The sequence below is a fragment of the Phacochoerus africanus genome, chromosome 10, assembly GCF_016906955.1.
Source record: "Phacochoerus africanus isolate WHEZ1 chromosome 10, ROS_Pafr_v1, whole genome shotgun sequence".
Lineage (NCBI taxonomy): Eukaryota > Metazoa > Chordata > Mammalia > Artiodactyla > Suidae > Phacochoerus > Phacochoerus africanus.
Window position 1 is genome coordinate 73,582,644 of NC_062553.1, and position 27,640 is coordinate 73,610,283.

Below are 27,640 nucleotides of genomic sequence, written 5' to 3' on the forward strand. Positions count from 1 at the left end.
AACTCTTCTTTAATGTTTGGTAGAATTCCCTTGTATGTTGTCTGGCCCTAGAGTTTTGTTTGTTGAGATCTTTTTGATTACTGATTTTATTTTAGTTTAGTTTAGTTTTTTAGTTTTTTTTTTTAGGGCTGTACCCACAGCATATAGACGTTCCCAGGATAGGGGTCCAATTGGAGCTATAGCTGTCAGCCTGTGCCACAGCCACAGCATCTCGGGATCTGAGCTGCGTCTGCAACCTACACCACAGCTCATGGCACGCTGGATCCTTAACCCACTGAGCAAGGCCAGGGATTGAACCCACATCCTCATGGTTACCACTGAGCCACAGTGGATACTCCTGGAGTATCTTTTCCGTCTATGTACATCTTTAGATATGAAGTGATTCTCTTGTATGCAGCATATAAATGGGTCTTTTTTTTTAATCCATTCAATCCCTCTTCCTTTTGATTGAAGTATTTAGTCCATTTACATTTGAAGTTATTATTGATATGTATGTATCTACTGCCATTTAGTTGTTTTCCAGCTGTTTTTGGTACTTCTTTGGTCCATTTTTCTTCTTTCAATCTCTTCCCTTGTGATTTGATGATTTTCTTTTTATTTTTTTGTGTATCTGTTGTAGGTTTTTGGTTTTTCGTTACCTTGAGGTTCATATATATTGACACACACACACACACACACATATATATGGCTGTTTGTTTTAAGCTGAAGGTCGCTTAAGTTTGAATGCATTCTAAAAGCACTACATTTTTACTCCCCTCTCAACACATTTTATTTTTTAATGTCATATTTCACATCCTTTTATTTTGTGTACTCCTTAACTATTCATTGTAAATGTTGATTTTATAATTTTTGTTTTTTAATTTTACTCACTTTTTAAGTGGTTGATCTATTATTGCCTTTGTTATATATTTCTCTTTACCAGTGAGATTTTTTTCAATCATATGTATTTTATTTCTAGTTACAGCCTTTGCTTTTCTGCTTAAAGAATACCCTTTAACATTTTTTTTAAGGCCAGTTTAATGAACTCTAAGTTTTTGCTTGTCTGGGAGACTGTTTATCTTGCCTTCAATTCTGAATGATAGCCTTGCTGGGAAGCACATTCTTTTCAGCACTTTAAAGAGATCATGCCACTCTCTTATGGCCTGCATAGTTTCTACTAAAAAAAATAATTGTAGGACTGTATCCCTCTCCGTATGAGGGAAATTTTCAGCCACTCTTTCTTTTTTTTTTATTTTTTATTTTTTTACTGAATGAATTTTATTACATTTACAGGTGTACAAAAATTGTAACAACAAAACCCTACAGCATATCCATCCCAAACCCCAACCCCCAACCCCCAACCTGTCTCATTTGGAAACCATAAGTTTTTCAAAGTCTGTGAGTCAATATCTGTTCTGCAAAGTTCATTGTGTCCTTTTTTTAGATTCCAATATAAGTGATAGCATTTGATGGTGGTGTCTTATTGTCTGACTGACTTCACATAGCATGATAATTTCAAGGTCCATCCATGTTGCCAAAAATGCTGGTATTTCGTTCCTTTTAATGGCTGAGTAATATTCCACTATGTAAATGTACCACATCTTCTTGATGCACTGCTCTGCCGATGGACATATAGGTAGTTTCCATGTCTTGGCTATTGAAAATAGTGCTGCAATGAACACTGGAATACATGTGTCTTTGCAAGTCATGGTTTTCTCTGGATAGATGCCCAGGAGTGGGGTTGCTGGATCAAATGGTAATTCTATTTTTAGTTTTCTGAGGCATCTCCATACTGTTCTCCACAGTGGTGGCACCCATTTACATTGCCACCAACAGTGTAATAGGGTTCCTTTTTCTCCACACCCTCTCCAGTGCTGATTGTTTGTAGACTTTTTTGATGATGGCCATTCTGGCTAGTGTAAGAAGGTACCTCATAGCGGTTTTTATTTGCATTTCTCTAATAATGAGTGATGTTGAACATCTTTTCATGTGTTTTGTGGCCATCCATATGTCTTCTTTGGAGAATTGTCTGTTTAGATCTTCTGCCCACTTTTTGATGGGGTTGTTTATTTTTTTGGTATCGAGCAGTAGGAGGTATTTATAAGTTTTGGAGATTAATCCCTTGTCAATTGATTCATTTGCAAATATATTCTCCCATTCTGTGGGTTGTCTTTTCATTTTGTTTAGGGTTTCCTTTGCTTGGCAGACACTTTTAAGTTTAATTAAGTTCCATTTGTTTATTTATTTTTGTTTTTATTGTCATTACTCTAAGAGGTGGATCTGAGAAGATGTTGCTGTCATTTCTGTCGGAGACTGTTTGGGCCTGTGTTTTCCTCTAAGAGTTTTATACGGTCTGGCCTTACATCTAGGTCTTTGATCCATTTTGAGTTTATTTTTGTGTATGGTGTTAGGGAGTGTTCTAATTTCATTCTTTTCCATGTGGCTGTCCAGATTTCCCAGCACCACTTATTAAATAGGCTGTCTTTTCTCCATTATATATTCTTGCCTCTTTTGTCATAGATTAGTTGGCTGTAGGTTCATGGGTTTAATTTTGGGCTTTCTATCCTGTTCCACTGATCTATATGTCTGTCTTTGTGCCAGTACCATATGGTTTTGATGATTGTTGCTTTGTAGTATAGTCTGAAGTCAGGGAGACTGATTCTTCCAGCTCCATTTTTCTTTCTCAGGATGTCTTTGGCTATTCTGGGTCTTTTGTACTTCCAAACAAACTTTAAAATATTTTGTTCAAGTTCTGTGAAAAATGTCCTTGGTAGTTTGATAGGGATTGCATTGACTCTGTAGATTGCCTTGGGTAGTATAGTCATTTTGATAATATTGACTCTTCCAATCCAAGATCATGGTATGTCTTTCCATCTATTTGTGTCATCTTTTATTTCTTTCATCAGTGGCTTGTAGTTTTCAGAGTACAGGTCTTTTGTCTCTTTAGGTAGGTTTACTCCTAGGTATTTTATTCTTTTGGGTGTGATGGTAAATGGGATTGCCTCCCCAATTTCTCTTTCTGATCTTTTATTGTTAATATATAGAAATGCTGTTGATTTCTGTGTATTGATTTTGTATCCTGTGACTTTGCCAAATTCATGGATGAGCTCTAACAGTTTTCTGGTAGAATCTTTAGGATTTTCTAGGTATAGTATCATGTCATCTGCAAATAGTGATAGTTTTACTTCTTTCTTTCCAATTTGGATTCCTTTGATCTCTTTTACATCTCTGATTGCTGTGGCAAGGACTTCCAAAACTATGTTGAAGAGTAGTGGCGAGAGCGGGCATCCTTGTTTTGTTCCTGATCTCAGCAGGAATTCTTTCAGCTTTTCACCATTGAGAATGATGTTAGCTCTGGGTTTGTCATGTATAGCCTTTATTATGTTGAGGTGGGTTCCCTCTATGGCCACTTTTTGAAGGGTTTTTATCATAAATGGGTGTTGGATTTTTTCAAAGGCTTTTTCCATGTCTATTGAGAGGATTATATGGTTTTTATTCTTCAGTTTGTTAATGTGGTGTATCACGCTGATTAATTTTGCAGATGTTGAAGAACCCTTGCATCCCTGGGATAAATCCCACTTGATCATGATGTACAGTCCTTTTAATGTATTGTTGGATGTGGTTTGCTAGTATTTTGTTGAGGATTTTTGCATCAATGCTCATCAGTGATATTGGCCTGTAGTTTTCTTTTTTTGTGGTATCTTTGACTGGTTTTGGTATCAGCCATTATTTCTTCAAATAAGTATTATGTCTCTTCTCTATCTCTTCTTCTGCATTCCCTATAATGAGAATGTTAGTGTGCCTGGTGTTAATTTAGAGTTGCCTTAAACTATCCTCATTTAAATTTTTTTTTCTTTTTGCTATAATGATTGGGTGATTTCCACTAGTCTGACTTCCATGTTGCTTATGTATTCTTTATCACCTAATATGCTGTCAGTTTTCCTCTAGTGTATTTTTCATTTTAGGTGTTGTATTCCTCAGTTCTGAATGTTTCTTTTTTGTATTTTCTAACTCTTTGTTCAAGTTTTCACTGTGTTCTGCCTTTCTCCCAATTTCTATAAATATCTTTATGATCATAGCTTTAATCTCTTTATTAGGTAATTACGTTAGAGGTTTTTTCCACAGGGTTTTATCTTTTCCTTTCTTTTGGAAAAAATTCCTCTGTGACCTCATTTTGTTTGATTTTCTGGTTGTTTCTGTGAATTAGGTGAAATAATTATCTCTCCTGGTCTTAAAGGTGTGGCCTTGTGTAGGAGTGTCCCGTTTGTAGATTATATATGCCAGTTTACCTTAGCAGGCTGGTTGGGTCCAGAGTAGGAGGGCTGGAGTGGATTTTAGGGTGCATCCAGGTGAGCTGGGACCTCCATGGCAAGGTGCTTGGGGCTGAAGTGGATACTGGCCAAGCCTCTCCTGGGCTAGGTTGGGGTTGCCACCTTGGTGGGATGGCTAGAGTTGGAGTGAGCACAGTTTGGCGAGTGTGTGCTGGGGCCACCTTTGCAGTCTCCTTAGAGTGCTGGGTGCTTTTCAAGCTGCTCTCTCTCTCTGCTGAGACTCAGAGAGAGTGAGTTTGTACACAGACCCTCTTTAAGAGTGAAGTCTTGGATTCTTTCAGCTCTCCGACTTTCCACTGGTTTTGAAATCCAGTTATGGAGGTTCCTGGTGCAGTTCCCCATGGCTGTGGTGGTGCCCAATGGTGGGGTTTGAGCCCTTCCCTCCTTACGGAGGACCTCCAGGTTTGCAATATCCCATTCTGCTCTTGAGTGGCTTGTCAGGGATATGGGTCCCCTTCTACCCATTTCAGTGAGGTTTTTTTCCATATATCCTATATTTTAGAAGAGATGTTGTACTAGTCTGCAGGTTGTTCTTAATCTTGTTCTGTATGTAGTTGTAATTTTAGTGTGTACATGAGAAGAGGTGAGCTTAGAATCTTCCTATTCTACCATCTTAATCTTGCCTCCTGTCCTTTTTTTTCTCATTGCCTGTAAGTGCTTTTGTATAGTAAAGCATAATTCTAATTAATGTAATTTGCAGTTTTAAAAATCAGTTTGTCATTTGCCTTTAAAAATTTTTTGTAATGTATATTTGACAGACTTAAAATTTTAACTCAGTAGAACCTATCCCTTTTTGTCTTATACTTTCTTCCTTTGCTTTTATGTGTAAGCCTCTCAAGGCATAAAGGTCAATAGCCTGCTGTGTCTTTTATTAGCCAATAGTTTATTAGCAAGTTATGGATTTGCCCATTTATATGCTGCACTAAATTTGAAATTTATATTTAATTATAAAAGAAGTAAAAATTGATGGAAGAGGACTTGGCCTTGGCATCAGGTCCCTTGCTACAATCACAGTCAGCACATGGTCATGAAAAGGAAAGGAAGGCTGTGGACTCGTGCAGTGGAGAACGGGGCGAGGACTAAGCACCTCCTACCTGCTACCCTCCTTGCCGACTCTTTTAACAACTACCTCATTTAACCTTTACAGTAACCAGTTGAATGGGGTATTTTCATACCTTTTCAGGGTTTTGGACCAGGAAGCTGAAATTTAGCAAGATTAAGTCACACACTCATAGTCTCCAAGGTAGAGAAGGCTGAAGTGAAATTTGAGAACATGCATGCATCCAAGGAGATCCTTGGTTCATCCAGCTCAGTGGATTCTTTGCATTCCTGCCATCTTGTACTCCCAGTAATTCCACCTAAGGAAAGTAATCTTCATGATAGTAAAGTGAGCTTTTGGTTGCCAAATAACTGGGTGACTATGACTACCTATTACTCTCATTGTTACAATAATAGCCCTGGTCATTAGCGATTCCAAAATGTCAGACTTGGCATGCTTGCAACCTGGCAGCAATTTGCAGAATAAAGTGGTACTAACTTGTTTAGGTAGGAGCGAGTTCTTCTGTGCTTAAGAGAGGTGAATAATTATTCTGAATGCTGGCCTGAGGAGAAGCAGGAGGGTGTTTATTTTCTATGCTTCTCAGTAACACAGTTGAAATCCCCAGATTATATTTAGGTGATTGAGCACCTAGAATGTGTGATGTTTTTAGTAGAGGTCTATATATGATTTGTGCTAAATCAGAGATCATATGCTACATTTAATAGAGGCAAGAAAGACCGATTCCAATATTTCCAAAAATGTTATAGGAGGAAAATTTTATTTGTTAAGCTAATTTTTTCAGACATTTTTTAAAGGGCTACCATTATTCCATTCTGCCATTGAGAACATAACATATTTTGACAGCTACTTCCCCAAGCAATAAACATACTTGCAGTTTTCTACATTCAGGGTTCACCTCCGTCTTACTTTGCATCACATCTGAGAATGGCTCATTTAGATACTTTTGGTACTTAGTAAATCATATAAGTCAGAATATGGATCTGTTACATCACTGATACAGTGCCAGCTTTGGGAATGTTGAGTCCCATCCTAAAGTGGACTAGGAGCATTCTATGTATATAGATGGGCACCCTCGAGGGGAATGAGATGGCTCTGCCTTCGGGAGAACTGGATGGACCAGGTGCCTCCTGCTGGCTATCACGCTTTCCCTGGGGCCATGAGACAGACAGAAAGAGCAGTGGGGGAGGTGGGGGAGGGGAGGGAGGGAACATGAGTGTGGGAACTCAGCAGGGTAAAAAGTAAAGGCGAAAAAGGAAACAGGATCAGAGTGAGAGCCCTTGAAAATAATATGACTATTAAAGAGAATTCAGTACATGTACGTGTATGAGTATGTATTTTACTTTGGTCTTCATAGCATTTTTAAAATGATGGGATGGGGTGATTTTTATTTTTGTGCTTTTCTGAAATTTTCAAATACAGAATTTTAGAAATTAAAAAAAGAACAGTAATAGTCAATTTTTAAATTGGCCCCCAACTTGGAATATTGCTAGACCTGGTCTCGACCTTGCAAGCCGTCTTCCGTCTTTCCTGACCCCCATCCTTCATTTGTTGCAGAGAAGGCTTGTTTCTGTTTGGTCAAATGAAAGTCTGTATTCTGACAATAACCTTCTTTTTCTTTTTTCTTTTCCTAATGCACAGCATGGGACAGAGTGGACCCCCTCGCCGTGTGGTGTGTGCTCTTGTGCTCACGGGGAGGTCCAGTGCACCCCCCGACCATGCCCACCACTCTTGTGTGGACACCAGGAGCTGGAATTCATCCCTGAAGGAAGCTGCTGCCCAGTCTGTGTGGGCCCTGGGAGTGAGTATGAGCTTGTGGAGAGAGAGCCTCTTGGCCTTTGAGGTTAACCTGGTGACATCCCACATCTTTCTTGATCAGCAGGGCTCGAATATCCCTAGCCCCACTCCTTACTAGAACCAAGATGCAGCCTTGCACTTGGCAGGAAGCAATATTGCAGAGAGTGAGGTTGGAACAGATTCTTAAGCTCCATTCCAAATCTGGGCTTCTGAGACTCTCTGGCCCATTATTTTGCCTTGGCCAGATGCATCCCTCTGCATTCATAGCTCCTGAAGGAAAGGGCAGAAGGACAAGATCCTTTGATACGATTCCCTAAGGCCAAGGTAGTTCCTCCTGCCCCTTTAAGGGACAAATTACTTCTCCATGTAGCATTGCCAGCACTAATTTTGGTGTCTGGTCTTTTAGGTGACATAACATCTTTCTCCAAAGCACACTGAGCATCTTTGGCTATTTCATTTGTCTTTATGGCATCTTTGCCGTGGGGATCATACATGCCTGCAAACCGAGGCATAGCTCAGCAAGCCAGGGCCAGCCACACTTCCAGACCCTCTCCTCAGAATCCACACTTGATCCAAGTACTCTTTTATTATGTTTTAGGGATGTATGTCCTTTTCCATTTTTATAATTAAGAAGTATATACTTCACGATAAATACGAATTATTGTCATTGCTAACATTATATTCTCTCCTAGCATATAACAGCTAGAATTACTCTTTTTAAATAGCCTCTGGAAGCTACAGTCTATTCTCGCCTTTTCCCTTTAAAAAGACCTTTGGTTTCTTTCTGATCCCTAGTTATTCCATCCCTGGCAACCATTTAGCCTGGAGAACCATTCCGGGGATTAAAAAGTATGGTTAGGATGGTGAAAGTAGAATGTATTCCTCCTGCATTTCAGATGTCACCACCAGAACAGGATGGATGGCCAAATAAGCCAAGTAAAAATATGCCAACAACAGTGTTTAGGGATGGGGCAGGGGGCTTTTGGGGTTTTTGGGCTTTCTTACATTTTAGGGCTTTCTTGTTGGCTCTCCATGAGAAAGCTCTATTGGAAGCATTTGGCCTGGAGAGACTGGGGGATCAGCCATTGCCAACCCCCTCATTGACTGGGTGCCTCATAGAAATGCAGAGCCCCTCGTTCAAAGTGCAGGAGACAAAAAGCTTTTATTTCCTGGTCTTTCTCAACCTGTCACATTTTACATTTGCTGTTAGTATCACACTCCCTCAGGTGTGGGAATGTTTGCTGGGTGGGTGAGGCCTCCACAGGCACCCCAGGCCCCCAGGCCCTACCCTGCTCCTAGGTGCCTATGGTACTCACACTCGCCAGGCACTGCACCCAGCTCCCCACTATGGGTGAAGGGTGGAAGCATCCACTGGGCACAGATTTGGACTCATGCTCCAGGGAACCCAGGAAGTCAAGGAGGCAGCAGGAGGTAGGACCAGGCAAGAGCCAAGGCTCCAAACCCCTAGCCCGGGCTACCTTATCGCACCCAACTTCAGAGGGAAAGGTATTAAGAACTTAATACCTTTAAGTTACCCCTAAGCGGAGGCCCCCTTGTTGGCACTGCGCCCCCCGCACAGGGCCTCTGTGCCGTGCTGGCCGGCATCAGCCATGCCATCAGCCTGGGATCAGCAGGTGCAGTGCCCCCAGTAATCCTCATTGCTCTGACCTTTCAGAACCCTGTTCCTATGAAGGCCGTGTGTTTCAGGATGGGGAGGACTGGCCTTTGAGTCGATGTGCCAAGTGTGTGTGTAGAAATGGGGTCGCCCAGTGCTTCACCGCTCAGTGCCAGCCTCTGTTTTGTAAGCAGGTAAGGAAGACAGCCTCAGATGGATCCTTCACAGACTGTTAACTTCACTGTTTAGAACTTGGAGTCTCTTCTGAGATTATGTCAGGCAGGCCTCGGAAGTCCTGGAACAAGAAGCAAAGGCTGTTTTATTTCCCTTATCCTTTTGGAGACCACCCCTGAGACGCATCTTTTACCCTTAGAAGCTGCAGATAGGTCTCATCTGCCATTTAGGCTAATTGTTATGTAATGAAAGTGAGCCTTGAGGGTAAGCGCCAAGAAGCCGCCAACTCTAGTTGCAGATGTTCCAAAAATGTTAAGCTAAACATCTGGAAAACTCACTTAGATGATCAGGATTGTTGTTGTTTTTCAGTGCATAGGTATAGTCTGCTTTTTAATGACATATATATGTTTCTGAACCTAGTTATCCAGACGTACATTATTTAATTCTTAGAAGATGGTGATTCAAATTATCAATGGATTTTCTCTGAGGAGGTTTAAAATATGAGATCTTGTTCTTCATTTAAAGCTGATCTGATTTTTCAAAACATTAGGCTCTACATACAAATTTAGAAGAGAAAATCAATTGCAAATAAATTTGGTACACATGGTATTTTATAGTTTTGTTTTTTTTCATTCTTCCAGTAGCTCCTATGGATGTTCCTTGGCAGTTGACAGATAACCATGAAAGGAGTTTGCCTCCAGTTGAAAAATAGCTCATTTTTGATCTAAGGAAAAGCTGGAAGCCAGCATTCAGTTGATACAGAGCAGTACTTTGTGTCAAATAAAACAAAATCAATAACATGGCATATTGTGACAATTGGGCAATATTTTTAAAGGCAGACAAAAGGCCATTAGACAAGAAATGCTAAATGCCAAATCAAGGGAAAATGTATCTAATTGGAGGACTGGATTGTAGTACCCACACTACAGCAACTACTGCACTCATGTCACCGATGAGTCAATTCATCACCAAGTCGTCCTAGCTTTCAGATTACAAATGAGCTTCTTGGCAGAGTTGCATAATATCTTACATTCAGAGGATGTAGTGGTGTTGGACATTTTTTTTTAATGGTTTTTATTTTTTCCATTATAGTTGGCTTACAGGGTTCGGTCAATTTTCTACTGTACAGCAAAGTGGCAAAGTGACCCAGTCTCTCTCTCTCTTTCTCTCTCTCACACACATATACATTCTTTTTCTCATATTATCCTCCATCATGGTCCATCACAAGTGACTAAATATAGTCCCCTGGGCTATACAGCAGGATCTTATTGCTTATCCACTACAAATGCAATGGTTTGCATCTGTTAACCCCAGACTCCTAGTCCATCTCACTCCCTCCTCCTCCACCTTGGCAACCACAAGTCTGTTCTCCAAGTCCATGAGTTTCTTTTCTGCGGAAAGGTTCATTTGTGCTGTTATATTAGATTCCAGATATAAGCGGTACCATATTATATTTTTCTTTCTCTTTCTGACTTACTTCACTTAGTATGAGATTCTCTAGTTCCATTCCTGTTGCTGCAAATGGCATTATTTTGTTCTTTTTATGGCTGAGTAGTATTCCATTGTGTATGTATACCACATCTTCTTAATCCATTCATCTGTCAGTGGACATTTAGGTTGTTTCTACGTCTTTGCTCTTGTGAAGAGTGCTGCAATGAACATACGGGTGCATGTATCTTTTTCAGGGAAAGTTTTGTCTGGATATATGCTCAAGAGTGGGACTGTGGGGTTATATGGTAGTTCTATATTTCATTTTCTGAGGTACCTCCATACTGTATTCCATAGTGGTTGTACCAATTTACATTCGTGTTGGGCATTTTGATGTACACATTCCAGGGTTTAGTCCCCTTGTGTAAGAAGGGTATTTAAGCAGTTTGCCACAATTACAATAAGGGAGGTGAGAGAAGGGATGGAGTAAACACACCATTGTGAACCTTCTGTTTTAAGTATTTAAAAACTGAACCATGGGCTGCAAGTACAGGGTTTGATTGGAATAATTGAAAGTACTGGTTATAATTTTAATAAACATTAAATATGAATTCTTGCTTCAAACAGTACTCCCTTACAGTTTGCATGGATTAATTTAAAAAGGTGAAATTTGGTACCATACATTAGAGCTAATTGATATGCAAGCATTTGGAAGTCTTAGAAATAGATTGATTTTAATCACTCTTGTATCAAGTCTATAGTTTTGCCTTGACATTAAAAAAGACCCAACTGTCAGACTATTTAAACCATTTTCCTAGATTTAATGTCACTATGAAATATTGGCTATTCTGGTGACATGAAGAGGTGCTATAGAAGTAGTACCTTTGTTGGAATTACCACTACCATCTAATCACCACATTTTGAGCGTTTATTCATTTGAAGAGCTTTTCAATTCTTATGACAACCATATAAAGTAGGAGCTATATTATCATCCCATGTTACAGGAGATAAAATTGAGATACAGAGTTTAAATAAGTTGCCCAAGGTACCAATGTTGGGAAGTGCCAGTGCTTCTAACTAGGCAGTTCTACATCACAACCTCAGCAGACCACACCTGACTCACATTTTTAACCATTACGCTCTATCGCCTCCCCAAATGCTGAGTTACATATCATTTATGTATAGTAATAACCACAAAAACAATAGTTGCCAACATCACCGAGCATGTTTGCAAGCATTTTATTTGCATTAACTCATTGTCTTTAAAAAGCACAAGTTCATCGGAAAAAAATGTATTTCCAGGTCTTGAGCTCTGGAAAAATTTGATCTTTTTTTTAATATCAAGTGTTTCTTTAATTGTAAAAGGAGTCTGTATTCATTAAGGAGCGTTTGGGAAAAGCAGAAAAAAAAAAATGATCATCCATATTTCTACCACCCAGAAAGATCACAATAGAATTTTTTTTGTAATTTATTCCAAGGTTTTGGTAGGCAAATGTGGATATATTTGTTTGCACAGTTACAATCAGATTTTAGGAGGTGGTGATCATCTGTGACAAAAGGAGAAATTCCTAGGTTCAATTAAGGGGTTGTTTCCTTAGCGGGTGATGTAAATTCAGAATAAAATTGCTTCCTTTCTGCTTTTGTCCTTGTGAACAGAGCCCTACCCTAACCCATCAGCATTTTTGTAAGCTTATGAAAATGATCTGTCTGATGAGAGTTCTTTCTGATGCTGTTATCACCAATTTTTCTTTAATTCTACAGTTTTCTCATTCCCAATATTGATTAATCTAAGTCAATTGAACTATATATTTGGATTTTTTTTCAAAAAAGATAGAAAATTGATGTCTTTTGAGCCCCTGGGGGTTTTAAAACAATTTTCTTTTTGCCTACCTTCAAGAAAGATCATTTGTAGGGGTCTAAAATTTAAGGAGATAATAATCTCTTCCATATCAACTATAGACTCCCTTCCATTGAATTCTGGAATTTAGTGCCATGGAGATTTGTCTGCTTTCTATTCTGTTATATTCAGCTAATTTACTCTGTTGCATTCTTGCAAGATGTTTGTTTATCTTTATAATTGAAACACTTTCCCCAGATATTTCTAAGTGAGGTGTCTTTTCACATATTTTGCCTAGAATGTTGTGAAGCCCTTTCAGTCTGTATTCCAGTTTTTGAAATGTTTTCTTTAGTTATGGCCTTGACCTGCCATGTCTGTTCCAATTAATCTCACTTCTCCAGAAATAGCTATGACTCTTAGATTGCGCCCCTGAATTTCCCCCTCATTATTGATCAGGTTCTCTCTCATCATTTTTTACTTTGTGTCTTTCCTCTGCGTTATGGAGAGGGCTTCTTGAGTTTGTATGTACTACCTCCAGTATTGATTTTAATTTAATGATTTTGCTTTAATTGTCTTTTAATTCTTCCTTATTTCTCCCATCATTGGTTTATCTATTTTTTTTCAATCCCAATGCTTTTTCTTTCTTTATTGCTTCTTGCTTCTATTTAACAAAGACGCTGTCTTCTATCTTATTAAGTTGCAAAATGGCTTTAAGTTTTTTTTTTTCAGACCCTGCAATACATAGTGTTCAGAGAGCTGCTCTTTCTGTGAATCTTCAGAGTGCTCTTACTTTTGCTTGCTTGGGTTTTTCCACCCAGTTCCTTCCTTTCTACTTGCTCAATCTCAATCAAGAGAAATCTGTCCATACCCACTGATTGAAGGCTACAGGGGTAAGCAGCTTGCCCTTGGCTAATTCCCCTCCTTGGATCCATTGCCAGGTGCTAAGAAATGTGCCTGTTTCCCTGAACAAGGGTCTGGCTGGATTTTGTTTAGTATAACTCAACTGTATTGAGGTCAGATCTTTTCCTATCACCACTGCCCAACTCTCTTACATTTTGGATTCAAGAAACAAAAAACTGTGGCCCCCAGTTTGCACTGCTGCGAGGCTTCTTTCCATGTCTCTCAGTGACTGCTTTACACTTGAGGCATCCTCTTCCCCAGTGCTTTTCTTCTACCTACCCCACCCCAGCCACGTGCTTCCCACTCTTTTTGTTTGTTTCTCTCCTCTCCTCCCCCCACTTTTTTTTACATTACGGGCTCTGATGAGAGGTAGGAAGAAAGATATTGAGGGAGGTGAAAGGCCAGGCTGGCATTCTGGCCACTTCAGACAGCAGCCCCACACATTGTAGAGACAAATCCATGTTGCATTTGATACAGGAAGGCAGAGAGATGAGAAGAAATCATGGTTCTTAGTTCAATTTAGGTTCACAAAGCAAAGAAAGGCCACAGAATGTCTTTTTTTTTTTTTGTCTTTTTAGGGTCACACCTGTGGCATATAGAGGTTCCCAGGCTAGGGATCAAATCAGAGCTATGGCTGCCGGCTTACACCACAGTCACAGCAATGCAGGATCTGAGCTTCTTCTGTGACCTACACCACCAGATCCTCAAACCACTGAGCAAGGCCAGGGATTGAACCTGCAACCTCATTTTTCCTAGACAGATTCGTTTCCTCTGTGCCACGACGGGAACTCCCACAGAATGTCTTATGGTCAGGGGACTTCTCCTTGGCAATGGCAAGAGGTTTGCCGTTCTACTTTATGGTGGTAGAATTTATGTCTTATTTTTGTATCTTCAGAAGTATCATAGAGGAGGTATCATATTTTGTCAAGAGCCATTAGCCATAATACACTCTAAACTTTGTCGTATTTTTATTTAAGGAATATGGAAAACCATAATTAAATAAAATTGACCCTTGAACAACAAAGTTTGAACCAAATGAGTCTGCTTATATGTGGATTGTTTTCAATGGCAAGAACTGCAGTACTATGCCATACAGCCATGGTTGAATCCAAGGATGTAGAACCACAGATACGGAGGGCTGACTATAACTTATACTCTGATTGGGTTGGCCCCCATAACCCCTACATTATTCAAGGGTCAACTGTGTATCCTTGTGGTCCTACCCAAAATGATAATGATACTAATCATATCTTTTTTGTACCGAACTCCGGGATTACTGAGGGTACCACGTTAGACCTGGGGTCGGTTAAACTTCTTCAGTTAAGAGTCAGATAGTGATCACATTCAACTTTGTGTGCCATGTAGTTGGAACATCTGCTCAGCTCTGCCATCATAGCACAAAACATGCGTAGACAATATGAGCATGAATAGATGTGGCCGTGTTGCCATAAACGTTTATGGAAATTGGTGGTGGGCTGGATTTGGTCGTCAGTACATAGTATGCTGGCCCCTGGATAGTCTATAGGTTTAGAAGGGAAAATCCATGAAGACCAGAGTGATAGAATTCAGGTGTATGATAGCAGTGAAAGTGTTCAGCTAAAAAGTCTTTCTTGTTTCTCTGATCCACTTTGCTACTCATCTTCTTACCTGCCTTTCCAGTTGTTCTGCTTATAGAGTACCAGCCCAGGGGGATCTCAGCTCTCAATTATGAAGTTTTCTCATATCCCAGGATACTTTCTCTTTAAATGCTTCTCCTTTCTGCCTTTGTTGGTCTCTATTTATGAAGAAAGATTCTGTCAATAAAATATGTAACTGGGCATTTCCAATAAGAATTGTAGAGCTTGATATCCTTGTACTAATCTCTGAATAAATAATTACCCTTCCCCCACACTTTCCAGTTGACTCTGCCACTTGGGTTGACTCTACTTGGGTTTAGTCCATCTTGGTTAAGATAGATTGACACTGGCTCTATATTTGTATTCGAGATCTATGATCATGACATGTGTCCCCTGTTTAATTGACAGTGTGCATGTTCATTGTTCACTTCAGTAAAGTTATTGAATAGTGAGCATGACATCAGATATACCTTTGTTTTACTTCCTCACTGAAATTTTATTAAACTGAAGAGTTCTGAGGTCAAGGAATGCTCAACAACTTCAATGCATGTCTAATATTCACATACTCTATTAAATACCAATGGTCATAATATTTTTTTATAGAATTATAAAGAAATAAAGGAACCTAAAGCAGAGAAAACAGTTGTTATTTTAATTCCAGTGATTCAGGTGTATGAAATAAATCCCTATTAGATAGTAATGCATTAATCTTTCTGATCATATATAATTGGGTTAAAAAAAACTACTGCGGTATAACTGGAATTTTCCATGAAAAAGTAAGCTTATTTGACCCAGACACTAAAACACACCCCCAAGTACACTGCCTTCTTTTTCTTGCAGAGTGAATTCTATGGCAACAATGATAACACAATCTCATTTTCTGCTTTTTGAAAGAGAAAGTGCAGATAACTGTTCAGGAGCTATGTTTGTATGAGATCCACCACATTTTAGCCATGGAATTGGTTTATTCTAATCCTTTTTCTCCTGCTTTTAATTTGTCTACTTTCCTGCCATTCAAAAGGCTAGTGTAATAAGTCAAAGTAAGAAGCTGACGCCTTGGCATTAATGAGGAGACTATTGCCATGAAAATTCTTCTTGGGCAGCAGAGACGAAGGGTCTGATATTCTGGGGGTGGAGGTGGCAGAGTTGAGAAGGTAGGAGTGTGGCAATAGGAAGTTCTTCAGGCATTTAGTGTTTGTCACCCACATTTTACTCACTTAGTCCTAGATATCATAGGGGCATGATAGATTTTTTTTTTTCATGTTAAACCTCCCTAATGTATATATATATAAAAGTATGGGTTCACATAAAGATGCAAAAGAATAGTGAAATAGTGATGCATGTCAGCAGAGGGGTACCTTCACTTTGAGATTAGCAGTAATTCAGCAGGAGTGTAAATGTTCTTAAGTGTTGAAATGGTTGGTGCTCTGAAGTCCCTCTGCCAACCATTTACTATTACCAAGTCAGCTCTGTGACTTTAGGTGAGTCACACAACCTCTCTGGTCTTTACTTTTCTCTTTTGTAAAGGCGGGATAAAGACATCTGTTTCACAGGGTCATGTAAAGCACTTGAAACCGTACCTGGCCAACTGGAATTACTGTCATTATGGTTATCAGTTGTGCTTTTGTTCCTTCTTAGAAGTGGATGGGACTCAAGGAATGTGCAGATGTTTTAAGGGCCCTGAGAAGTGCTCTTTCGTATCGAAGTACCAAGTGACTCAGAAATGCTAAACGAGAGGAAGTTGCTGTTTGTGGATGCTTGAGGCACGTGACTGAGTTGGCTGGGAGTGAAATTTTCCTACTCCTGTGGATTTTATTAATATCGCCTTTTGATGGTTTGCCTTTTCGGGGGTGTTAAGGATGAAACTCTAGTCCGAGTCCCTGGAAAATGTTGCCCGCAGTGCTCTTCGAGATCCTGCTCTGCAGCCGGCCAAGTACACGAGGTAAGCTTTGATCTGCCCAAGTAGGGGTTTTGACACCCGTTCCCCCACATCGCTCTCTGCCCTTCTAACCACCACACCTCCCCAACCCTTGTCTGACTCTGCCAGGATTAGTAACTCAGTACATAAACGGCTTTTTTCTTCTCTTCATGGAAAGCCTTTGTGAAAAAATTAAATTGGAGGGGATTAGAAATATAAAAGAATGTGCTGGCAAGCAGAACCTGGTTCATGAACCTTGGCGAACTTAATGTTCACACATCTTGAAGGGGAAAAGGACTATGGTTGGTTACTATCAGCTTACACTTAGGTTGGTGGCTCTGGAAATGCCTGTTGACTTTGGTTGGATTTTATGCTCTGATATCCAGAGACAGAGTCTCCCTGCCTTCCAGTGGGGTAGGGGAAGGGGGGTGGGAGGTGAGAGAGAGCAGGGGGCCAGAAGCTGGTGGTGGTGGAGCCTGCAAACTTAAAAGGACTATTGGGACAGCCTAGATAACTACCCAACACATAGTAGGCACCAAATAAAAGTGAACTCAGCAATTTCCGTGAATGAATGAATTCATGTTCTGTCTTGGGAGTGCCCACCTGAGCCCAGAGAAGCAAAGAATATATAAAAAATAAATCCAACTACTTCCCTTGCTTGCCAGTCATTCTAAGGAAAACCAAACAGAAATTGGGATTTTCAACTCTCAGTAGAGGATTTAGAACTGAAGTCTTAACAGCATGGGTGATGCAGATTCTTAGATAGGTCCCTTGAAGTCTACATGAAAGTAACTGATGGGGAAAGGATTTTTGTATGTCCTAGATCTATGCTAGTACCTATCTGCTAGGTTAACTTCTCCTGGAAGACATGGGCTCTATATCTCTTGTGGCAGCAAGTAACAAATGCTCCTCTAAAAGTGGCTAAAATGAACATTCACCATCTCAGATAACAAGAAGCCTAGAGGTGGGGCGGTCACAAGGTTGATCAGTCCAGATCTTGGTGGTATTGTCTTTTGATCTTTCCACCCTGCCATCCTCAGCAAGCTGGCGTTTGCTTTTGGCTTTGTCGTGGCATATCCCAGTATGGCCTCCACAGCTTCAGGAGCTCACCCTCACCCCATCATTGCTAAGGCCTGGTGGAAGAAAGGGCTGGGCTCTTCTTTTATGGGGGCAGAGTCTTCCCTCCACCTCCGCTTCTCTGGCACACTTCCCTGAGGTCCCCCAGGTTAGGACTGGGACCGAGTCTGTGCCCTGCCTGCAGGGAAGCTGGGGAAGTGCGATCGTGGCCCTGAGAGCCAGGTCTCCCAGCCAAGAAGAAGAGCGGAAGAACCACCTTGATTAGCTGCGAACAGGGTCTCCCTATTGATTTCCATGTTCCAGGGCCTCTCTGTGCCTGGCAGAGAGCAGGCCCTCAAGGCATCTGTGGAATGAATATAGTGGAATGAAGACAAACCCAAAGTTCTCTCTGGATATTTATTGGCTTTTTTTTCTTAGAGACTCTTGGTGCTTAAATGATACTGTTTCTCTGGAGTACATTCAATGTGGCTCAGTTAAAAACTGCACTTCTGTGCTTGTGTTTCTCTCTGACATATGCGACATTTGATTTTCCACTCTTTCTCCCCGTTCTTTACTCAGAATGGCGAGCAGTGGAGTGAAAACGCCTGCACCACGTGTATCTGTGACCGGGGGGAGGTCAGGTGCCACAAGCAGGCCTGCCCTCCATTAAGATGCGAGAAGGTACTCAGAGTGTGTAGCTTGCTTTTCAGCGTTTTATTTGCGGTCATTTAAGAAACGCATTTCCTAGCCTTAGTGTTTCCTTGGAGGGAATCTAAAGTTTTATGATTCTCGGAATATTAGATAGAGATAGGAAATACCTGCTTCCCAGGAAGGAGGTTGAGGTGGAGAGGAACCTACCTCCGCTGGCTTAGGTGGCGGAAGAAACTGGCACAGAGCTGGGGTTTTATGTCCCTTGGCCCCGTTGGCTGGGATGTGTTTGCACCCTCCTGACCACCACCCTTCCCTGCCATTCTCTCCCTGTCCTCAGGGTCAGAGAAGGGCTCAGCGCCACGGGCAATGCTGTGAGGACTGTGTGTCTCCCGCTGGAAGCTGCTCACACGGTGGGCTCGTGCGGTACCAGGATGAAATGTGGAAGGGCTCCGCCTGTGAGTTCTGCACGTGTGACCGTGGCCAAGTGACCTGCCAGACTGGAGAGTGTGCCAAAGTGGAGTGTGGCCAGGTAAGAAGCGAAGGCATGTCCATTTGGACTGTAATCCTCCCTCCAGCAGGATCAGTGGTCGCTCCAGTGGGATCAGTGGACCCTCCACCCGCCCCTCCCTCTCAGCAGCAGAGGGGACAACCAGGTTGAATGCTCACTTCCAAGGCGGCTTCTACATGAAGGTTCTGTGGTGTGAAGTGAATGTCACCCTTTGTCCAGCCTGCTTGGAACAGCCCCTCAGAGCTTTTTGCTCTCAGTGCATCTGCTCAGATTGGAAGCACTGAGCTGGAAACGGGGAAGGGAAAGGCCTGACCTGGGACATGAGCCTATCAGTCAGCACAGCTGGACCTCATTGCTGGTGGCCAGCCCCACTCGCATGGTTATGAAGCAGAGTCCGCAGGTGCTGCGGTGGCCCGGCTTCTGTCACCGGCCCCACTGGCAGCGTTTGGCAGAAAGGAGAGCCAGCACCTAGAGGCTGCTCCTGTGAATCCAGAAAGAAAATGAAGTGGTTTGCATTTTTGTTTTAAGGAGGCAGGGAGGGAGACCTCATAAATAATTAACTCTGTTGACCTCTGTCTGCAGAATTTCTAGAATCATCTAACAAAGTGGCCTCTGTTTGGACTGTAGATGTATAATGTGGGGAAATTTCTTCTTTTTTTTTTTCCTTTGAACTCATTTTTGACCCACTGCAAAACAAATTGCTTGTAAAGCTGTCTCCTTCTCCCTGGCCGCTCCCATCCGCCCCACCATTTCCCTCGGGGTTATGAACTTGAGTAGATGAGGGAGGCTCGTCTGAGGATCTGAAGCACTGGGTGTCTGTGAAGGCATCTTTCTTTCTAGTTCTTCTCCCCCACATCTCAGTCCCTCTTAATACTGCTCCTGAGGAGGAGCAGCCCTTCAAATAGGGCTGGCAGTGACAGGGCTCTTTTTCATGTCACTGTCCGCTTCCGTGTCTTAGCAGAGCCGAGACACATTTAGGTAAAGAGGGTCTTGCTTTTTGCAGATCTGTTTCCTTTTCCATGCCTTTTCATTTCTGTTCTTTCTTTCTGTCAGGGGAAACCAGAATGGTTGGATGAAGATGAGGAAACCCTTGTCAGGGCCCTTTTCTGTCTCCCTGTCTCGGGCTGAGGCTGGGATGCCTGGCCTCGGCATTGTGCCCATAGGATGCTGGGTTATTTCCAAGGTTTTAATTTGTATAATATCTCAGAGTTTATGGGAAATCTGTGAGACTTGATCCTGTTAGGGCGGGTCCTTTAGCCACCTATTCTCAGTTAGGTCTGAACAGTCGCATGCATAGAAAATAATTTGACCTACTATCCCCAGTGTGACTGCGTTTCCAGGGAGTACCCATCCTCCATGGCACCTGCCCACGTAGTGTGAGCCAGTCCTCTCCTCTGGTCTTGGGGAAATGGGGTGCAGCAGCTGAAGCAGGTGGAGAGGGCCTCAGCCTTCTGCACAACACCCCATCTTCTCATCAATGCATTGGGAAGTACTAATGCCTTCAGCCTATTTCTCCAGATCTTTAATTGGCTAAATTACTTTCTTCCAGATGACGTCCGTGTACCCATATTTTGTTTAATGCACTGGGTTCTAAACACAACCACAAGTAAAGTTTTAACCAAAATTGAATCTTGCAAAAATATCCCTTAACCTTCCTCCTGGGCCATACTTTTCTAAATAGCTCTGGCTAATGACCTTGTGAAAACCTGGGATACCAATTTCCTAACTTCTGCTTAGCTTGGAGATACAAAGATGAATAAGACATATTCTAATCTCAAGAGTGCCTAGGCTGTGGGGGAAGTCACATACATAAATAGGAATTATAATATGCAATGGCACCAATGATTATGAATTAATATGAATTAAATGCATTAGGAGCACCTGGAGAAAATGCTACATCTGCCGAGGGGAGCAGTAAAAGTACCCTGCTGGTATTTTCATTCATTCTATCCCACTTTCTGCCTTTTCTATAACATATCAAGGTCATTTGATTTCTGATCTTGCATACCAAGGGTGGAGTAAGTCTAAGTGTATGTACATCCACAAACGTGCCAAAAAGTAAACCTCTAGTAAAAGAGGCAAAATTGTGCAGCTGCATGGTTGTAGTAATTATCACATTGGTTATCAAGAGCTGTGTTGTGAAGAGCATTGAAATCAGTTTTTCTTTGTTAAAAAAGGAGAAAATGGCATGACCCTTGCCTTTGATCTATAAAACCAAATCCCTAGTCATTGAAACATAAATAAGTCAACAATAGAATAGCACAATATAATGATTTCTATCTTTCTATATTTAGTATTATCATTGAGCATGAATTCAGATGAAGAAGTCAGTTTGCTTTTTTTTTTCTCTCTCTAAAGGACCTCACATTCATATATGAGGGATAAAATGGCAGGGGCATCAAAGCTTGCAGCAAAGTGCATGGAAGAGGGGAGTCACGCCATAAATGTGAGGTGCCTTTCCTTCCTCCAGGGGAGGGACAGTCCCTTTCCAGTGGGCAGCTTGTGGCATCACAGTCTTTCATCTGGTTGGATGGATGTTGGTGTGACTCAGTGGGGTGGAGTTAGCAGATTCCATCTGGCCAGTGCAGCAGCATCCTCTTAGAAAGAAAAGAGTTAGTTTTGTTTCACAAAGCAAATTCTCTCAAAGCAAAAGACAAATGCTAATTGGTGCAAGCTCCCCACTGCAGTGAACTGATGCAGTCTGGGGCCTCCAGATTTCTATAAATAGCAAATCTATTTAGAACTTCCTACCTCACCAAAACTGCATCCTTGTTCCTGGGAGCAGGGCTTGCTGTTATATACAGTAACATTTGAAGACTCAGAAAAGCCACCTTCTTTTCCTTATCGGGGCCACGCAGACTCCATTTTCAGGGTTGTCTGCATGTGTTACAGCAGGCACTCAAAGCTTCCTCATGTATTTTGTCTTTAATAGAAGTACACGTACTCTGTCTTGTTCCAAAACATTGTTTTAAGTGACTTAAATTACACATTTGTAAGCCCCTTTATATGCTTTGAAAGCAGATTTCACTGTATTTGTGGGTTATGCCTTCACTATCAGCTGATTTGTCACATTTCTGCAAAACAATTTATATGTAAATATGTCTCCTCCCCAGAACCCCCACTGCTCTCCATTGTCCTCTGACGGGCATGAAATTTTGAGGGGCAGTGCTCTAACTCCCTCTTTTTTGAAATAACTTTTTAGATATTATAGAAAGTTATAATCATTCATATCTTTCTGTGTTTCTCTTAAAAGTTATTTTCCTTCATTAAATAGTACATAATCATTTCAGAAAATTGAAGACAAGAGAAGTGGCAAAGAGCCTTTACAATCCATCCATAAAGCTACGATCTAGAGACAACCAGAGCTTTTATTTTACATATTTCTTTAGTGCACAGCACTTTGAAGCATAAAATATCATTGTGATTATTTGGTTTATGCAATTTTATGTTATTCAATTTTTACCTAACATGGATTTTGCACTTCAAATGTGATATAGATTGCAAATTACTGTCTTCATGTAAATAACATTTTTTAGAAAGTAGATATATCTTTAGAAAGTGGCAAGTGCTTTATTTAATTTTAATTTTTTAAAAATTTTATCTTTTTAAGGCCACACCTGTGGCATATGGAGGTTCCCAGGCTAGGGGTCCAATAGGAGCTGTAGCCGCTGGCCAACACCACACTTCATGGCAACACCACATCCTTAACCCCCTGAGCGAGGCCAGCAATCAAACCTGCATCCTCATGGATACTAGTCAGACTCGTTTCCTGAGCAGCCACATGGGAACCCTGGAAAGTGCTTTAAAGAGTATCTTTAGCCTGTAGATATTAGATGTTAGTATATGCATATGAAAAAATGTAAATAGAGGTTGTATTTTTAACAGCAGATTCCCTGAGAGGTAGGACTACAGTGGAATTATGTTTTATAAGTTATAGAATTCAGAATTATTTAATTTTTATAATAAGCATTTATTATTTTGTAATAAAAAATAATATTTTGAAGTGATTGACGTTGGGAAGTTAAAACAATAAGATTTTCAAAGTTTAACATTTACACCTTCCTAGTGTGACAATTCATTCCTTCGTCTTATAATTTTTTAAATAGTGATTATGTGAGTTGGAAAACAGCTTCAGAATACTGAATAGAAATTAGTTTTTTGCTGTTTAATTTATGCCTGAAACGTCATCTGTGCATAGAGGGATGTGTCTGATTTCGTATTCAAGGAAAAATGTTGGTTCTATTTGAGCACTGTTAATGAAACCAAATCACAAGCTCAAGCCTTGTGTATTAAAGGTTGTCCGATCCTTTTCTGAAACTCCTAACTTTCCAAGACCCTGATATTAATCTTGGGCCATTTTTCTTCTTCGTGTGAGTTCCTGGTTGTGGGTAGAGATCGTACACAAGTATCACCAGAACTGGGAAAGAGAAGCATGTGGAGGAAGGGGTGAGCTGGCCTGACGAGGCTTTCCCTAGGAAGATAGCTCAGAGGACATGGACTACGCCCTGGGTTAAAGCAGAGGGGGTGGTTTACGGCTTTTCATTCCAGTCAGGGCATTCAGTTGCTTTGCAATTTTAGCACTGCTGCCTAAGATGTTAATTCGATATGTGCCTCTGCAACCCTTTACTTCTACAGGGTGAAGACTTAATTCACTTAGATGGGAAATGCTGTCCTGAATGCATTTCAAGGAATGGTTATTGTGTATATGAAGAAAAGCCGGGATTGGTGAGTATTAGACTAATAACCAGAGACGAACAGCAGTTAATCATTCAAGATTAATTTAATGAGGGGCATTAACCTTTTCATTTCTTGTACCCACTCATGTGTTCAACAAACATGGTTGCACCCTTACTATGCGCCAGGTATTGGAGATACAGAAGTGGATGCAGTGGGCAGAGTCCCTGCTCTCATGGGGCTTCCCTTCTAGTGTGGGGACACAGACAACAAGCACATGTGTGTGTCAGGTGGCGACAGGGACTGAATAAAGCAGCGGAGGATAGCAGCTGAGGGGAGAGAGGTGTTCTTTAACATCAGGTGATTAGGAAAGTCCTCTCGTGAAGAGAAATTCGGGCAAAGCCCAAAGCAAGTGAAGGAAGGAGCCAAGGATGTCTTGGGAGTGAATAAACCAGGAAGAGGGATCAGCACACAAGAGCAGTGAAGTCGAAGTGTTCTTGGCATGTCCAAGAAACAGCAAGGGAGTGAGTTTGGTTGGAGCCAAGGGAATGGGGTCGGGTGCGGGGGGGAAATGAAATGAGGTCTAGGAGTAGCCTAGATTTTGGTTTTACCCTAACGCAGATGGATGCTGCTGGGCAGTTTTGAGCAGAGAAGTGCTCTGATGGGGCTTACTCGTCCAAGGACCACTTTGCCTGCAACATGGGCCAGTGAAGAGGGGAGAGACTGGAAGTAGGTGGTCCAGTTAGAAGGTTTTTGCAATAGTCCAGAGGAAGATGGTGGTGGTAGCTTGGTCTAGGGAAGAGGTTATATGAAGCAGTCAGGCTCTAGATTTATTTTGCAGGTAGAACTGAAAAGATTTTGATGGATTGGATGTAGAGCAAAACTCTATTAGCTAAGGCTTCATTTCTCCCTAAGTCTGTAGCTTTTTCATTATGTACCCTAAGGAAAAAATATTTATCTTAATCTCTTCAAATTTGCTCTGTTGATGTAGCCCTTATTTTCCATATGGGGTTCTTGGAATGTTGATAAATGGTGTTCTTAGAAGAATGCCAGTTGATTGTAAATACAGCTGCTTCATTGACCAGTCAGAATGGGATTATAAGAATTAGGATTAGCTATTTTGATTTGTGAACTGATTCCTAGCACTTTTTCTTTGCGAGTTGAATAATTTGCATCTGTCAACCTGCCAGTGTTTTGTATAAGCTGGGGAGGTAGAATTGTGTAGGGTTAACATGCAGGTTCTAAGTTCAAACCCCTGCTTTGGCGCATTCTGTGACCCGGGGCAGCCAAAAGCAAATAAATAAAACTTTTTTTTTTTTTTAAAAACGAACTTAGAACAGAACCTGGCATATGAGAAAGCTTAAAAATCTTATGATGATGATGGATGGCATTGTTTGTTTCATATTTGTAATTCACAATTTAGTCGTCCTTGTTCCCTAAGAATTTAGAGAAGTTCCCTGTATTTATTGAATTTGTGTTTTCTCAATCACAATAGTTTTTCTCATTTTTATTTTTCCATTATAATTGGTTTACAGTATTCTGTCAATTTTCTACTGTACGACAATATGACCCGGTCACTCACTCATACACACACACACACACACACACACACATTCTTTTTCCCACATTATCATACGCCATCACAAGTGACTAGATATATAGTTCCCTGTGTTATATAGCAGGATCTCATTGCTTATCCCCTCCAAATGCAATGGTTTGCATCTATTAACCCCAGATTCCCAGTCCATCCCACTCCCTCTCCATACCACTTGGCAACCACAAGTCTGTTCTCCAAGTCCATGAGTTTCTTTTCTGTGGAAAGATTCATTTGTGCCGTTATGTTAGATTTCAGATATAAGTGATACCATATTGTATTTTTCTTTCTCTTTCTTTCTTTCTTTTTTTTTTTTTTTTGACTTTTCTGGGGCCACTCCCACAGCATATGGAGGTTCCCAGGCTAGGGGTCGAATCGGAGCTGTAGCAACCAGCCTACACCAGAGCCACAGCAACGCGGGATCCGAGCTGTGTCTGCAACCTACACCACAGCTCACGGCAACGCCAGATCCTTAACCCACTGAGCAAGGGCAGGGGCTGAACCCACAACCTCATGGTTCCTAGTCGGATTCATTAACCACTGCACCACAACGGGAACTCCTGTCTTTCTCTTTCACTTAGTATGAGAGTCTCTAGTTCCATCCCTGCTGCTGCAAATGGCATTATTTTGTTCTTTTTATGGCTGAGTAGTATTCCATTGTCTGTATATACCACATCTTAATCCATTCATCTGTCGATGGACATTTAGGTTGTTTCCATGTCTTTGCTCTTGTGAAGAGTGCTGCAGTGAACATATTGGTGCTTGTGTCTTTTTCAAGGAAAGTTTCGATATTCCTGTCCATTTTTGGAGGTAAATAAAGCCCAGAGGAATTAAAGGAAAACAAGTTTTTTCTTTTCATTTTTAAAAGTTTTATTGAAGTATAGTTGATATACAATGTTGTGATAGTTTCTGCTGTACAAAAAAGTGATTCCGTTATACATGTACACACAAACATTTTCTTTCAGATTCTTTTCCCACATAATCACAGAATATTGGGTAGAGTTCCCTGTGCTATATAGCAGGTCCCCATTGGGCAGTCATTCCATAGACCTCAGTGTGCCTATGCCATTCCCAAAGTTGTTTTAAGTAAGTACAAATCCCCATGATGCTCCAGGACCACATACATTTCAAGAATTTGCTCTTACAAACTGAAGTCTCCTGACTGCAGAGTCCTTCATATTGAAGGGAATTGAAGCCAAATACTCCAGCACAAAGTGAGAATAAGAATTCAAAAATATTTCCTATGCACGTTGTCGCCACCTTATATTGGTATGCTTTTCTTGGTTTTGATATAGATACATTTTGTTTCTATTCATAACCAGTGAATGAAGTTGCATGTCACTTGGGGAAAAATGGATATTTCCTTCCGAAAAAGTGAATAGATCAGCCTAATGGTGGTGTTCGCAGTATAATAGTAAATACGTTTCTCTTTTTTCCTAGATGTCTTCAAATGCGAGTAATGTTAAACATATTCCGGTAAGGATAGATTTTAAGCTTGTATATAGATACGTATAAAATTATTTTAAGTAATGATCTGGATAAAACACCATAGTATTTTTAACAGTCCTGTACAACAGCACTCTGGTCTGGGCTTAAGAATCGTAATGATCACAAAGACTTTTATTTGTTGAGCTTGTCCTCCTCTCTTTAGCTTATTTTTCCCCCACAGCTGATGATTAATGCTTCTCCAGCTCTAAGCCCCTACACCGGGTCCTTCCTTTTTCTTTTTTCTCTTTCTTTTTCTTAGGATGATTTTCTTCTTCCGATTTTTCTCTGGCCTAGAAAACTCGGTTTAATGGTCAGCTAATTTCATGTAGTGCAAAGAATTGAAGAGAGAGCTTTTAGGATCTGGGGAGCATTCAGTCTCTAGGTTGTTTGCACGACAGCATTGTGTGGTTTCCTGTTAAGGGAAAGTGCAGGCATGTTTGTGCACAGGAGCACGCTCACAGTTTTCGAGATTATCGAATAAGGGGACCAGGAACCCAAGTCTGCCTTGAAAGGGAAGAAACCTTTCAACTTTCTCAAGATAATATTCCTCCTTTTCCTAACATTGCCATTTACTGCTGCTCTGCAGTGTCCGTTGATTGGAATGTGTAACATCAGTTGGTTTAATAAGCACTTTATCGAAGCTTTATTTTAAAATATATTCTTTTATTCCTTTCTGATTTACCTCCTTCATCTCCCCCAACATTCTGGTAGGAACCTTTGTCTCTTCTTAATCTCCAGGGTAAGTAGGACTGTGAACAAAAAGGAATGACTCTTTATAATTCACTTTGGACTCTGTAAAAGTACTAATGCTATGACCATAATTTGCTTGGCTGAAAAGAGTATTTAGTGTGAGAAGACCCAAAACTTCTAAAATGGCACACCCAAACCCCACTAAAAGTGGGCATGGAAAGGCTGTCATCTTAAGAATACAGTGGCCCTACTGTTACTTTTATGTAGTAACAACAGGGAAATTCAGGGTTTTAACCAGCTTCCTACTGGTATTATAAAGATTGTATT

At 40.9% G+C, this 27,640-nt stretch overlaps 1 protein-coding gene across 2 annotated transcripts in view; it reads left to right on the top strand.

Annotated features, from left to right (window-relative positions):
- Positions 1-27,640, top strand: part of FRAS1 (Fraser extracellular matrix complex subunit 1) — a 274,927-nt gene that overhangs the window by 13,374 nt on the left and 233,913 nt on the right. For both annotated transcript variants that reach the window (XM_047798478.1, XM_047798479.1), the window contains exons 3-9: positions 7,009-7,168; positions 8,840-8,973; positions 16,593-16,676; positions 18,288-18,389; positions 18,697-18,888; positions 23,503-23,592; positions 26,576-26,611. In XM_047798478.1, the coding sequence (XP_047654434.1) occupies positions 18,796-18,888; positions 23,503-23,592; positions 26,576-26,611 (219 nt within the window). In that variant the 5' untranslated portion in view covers positions 7,009-7,168; positions 8,840-8,973; positions 16,593-16,676; positions 18,288-18,389; positions 18,697-18,795. The remainder of the gene's footprint in view (positions 1-7,008; positions 7,169-8,839; positions 8,974-16,592; positions 16,677-18,287; positions 18,390-18,696; positions 18,889-23,502; positions 23,593-26,575; positions 26,612-27,640) is intronic.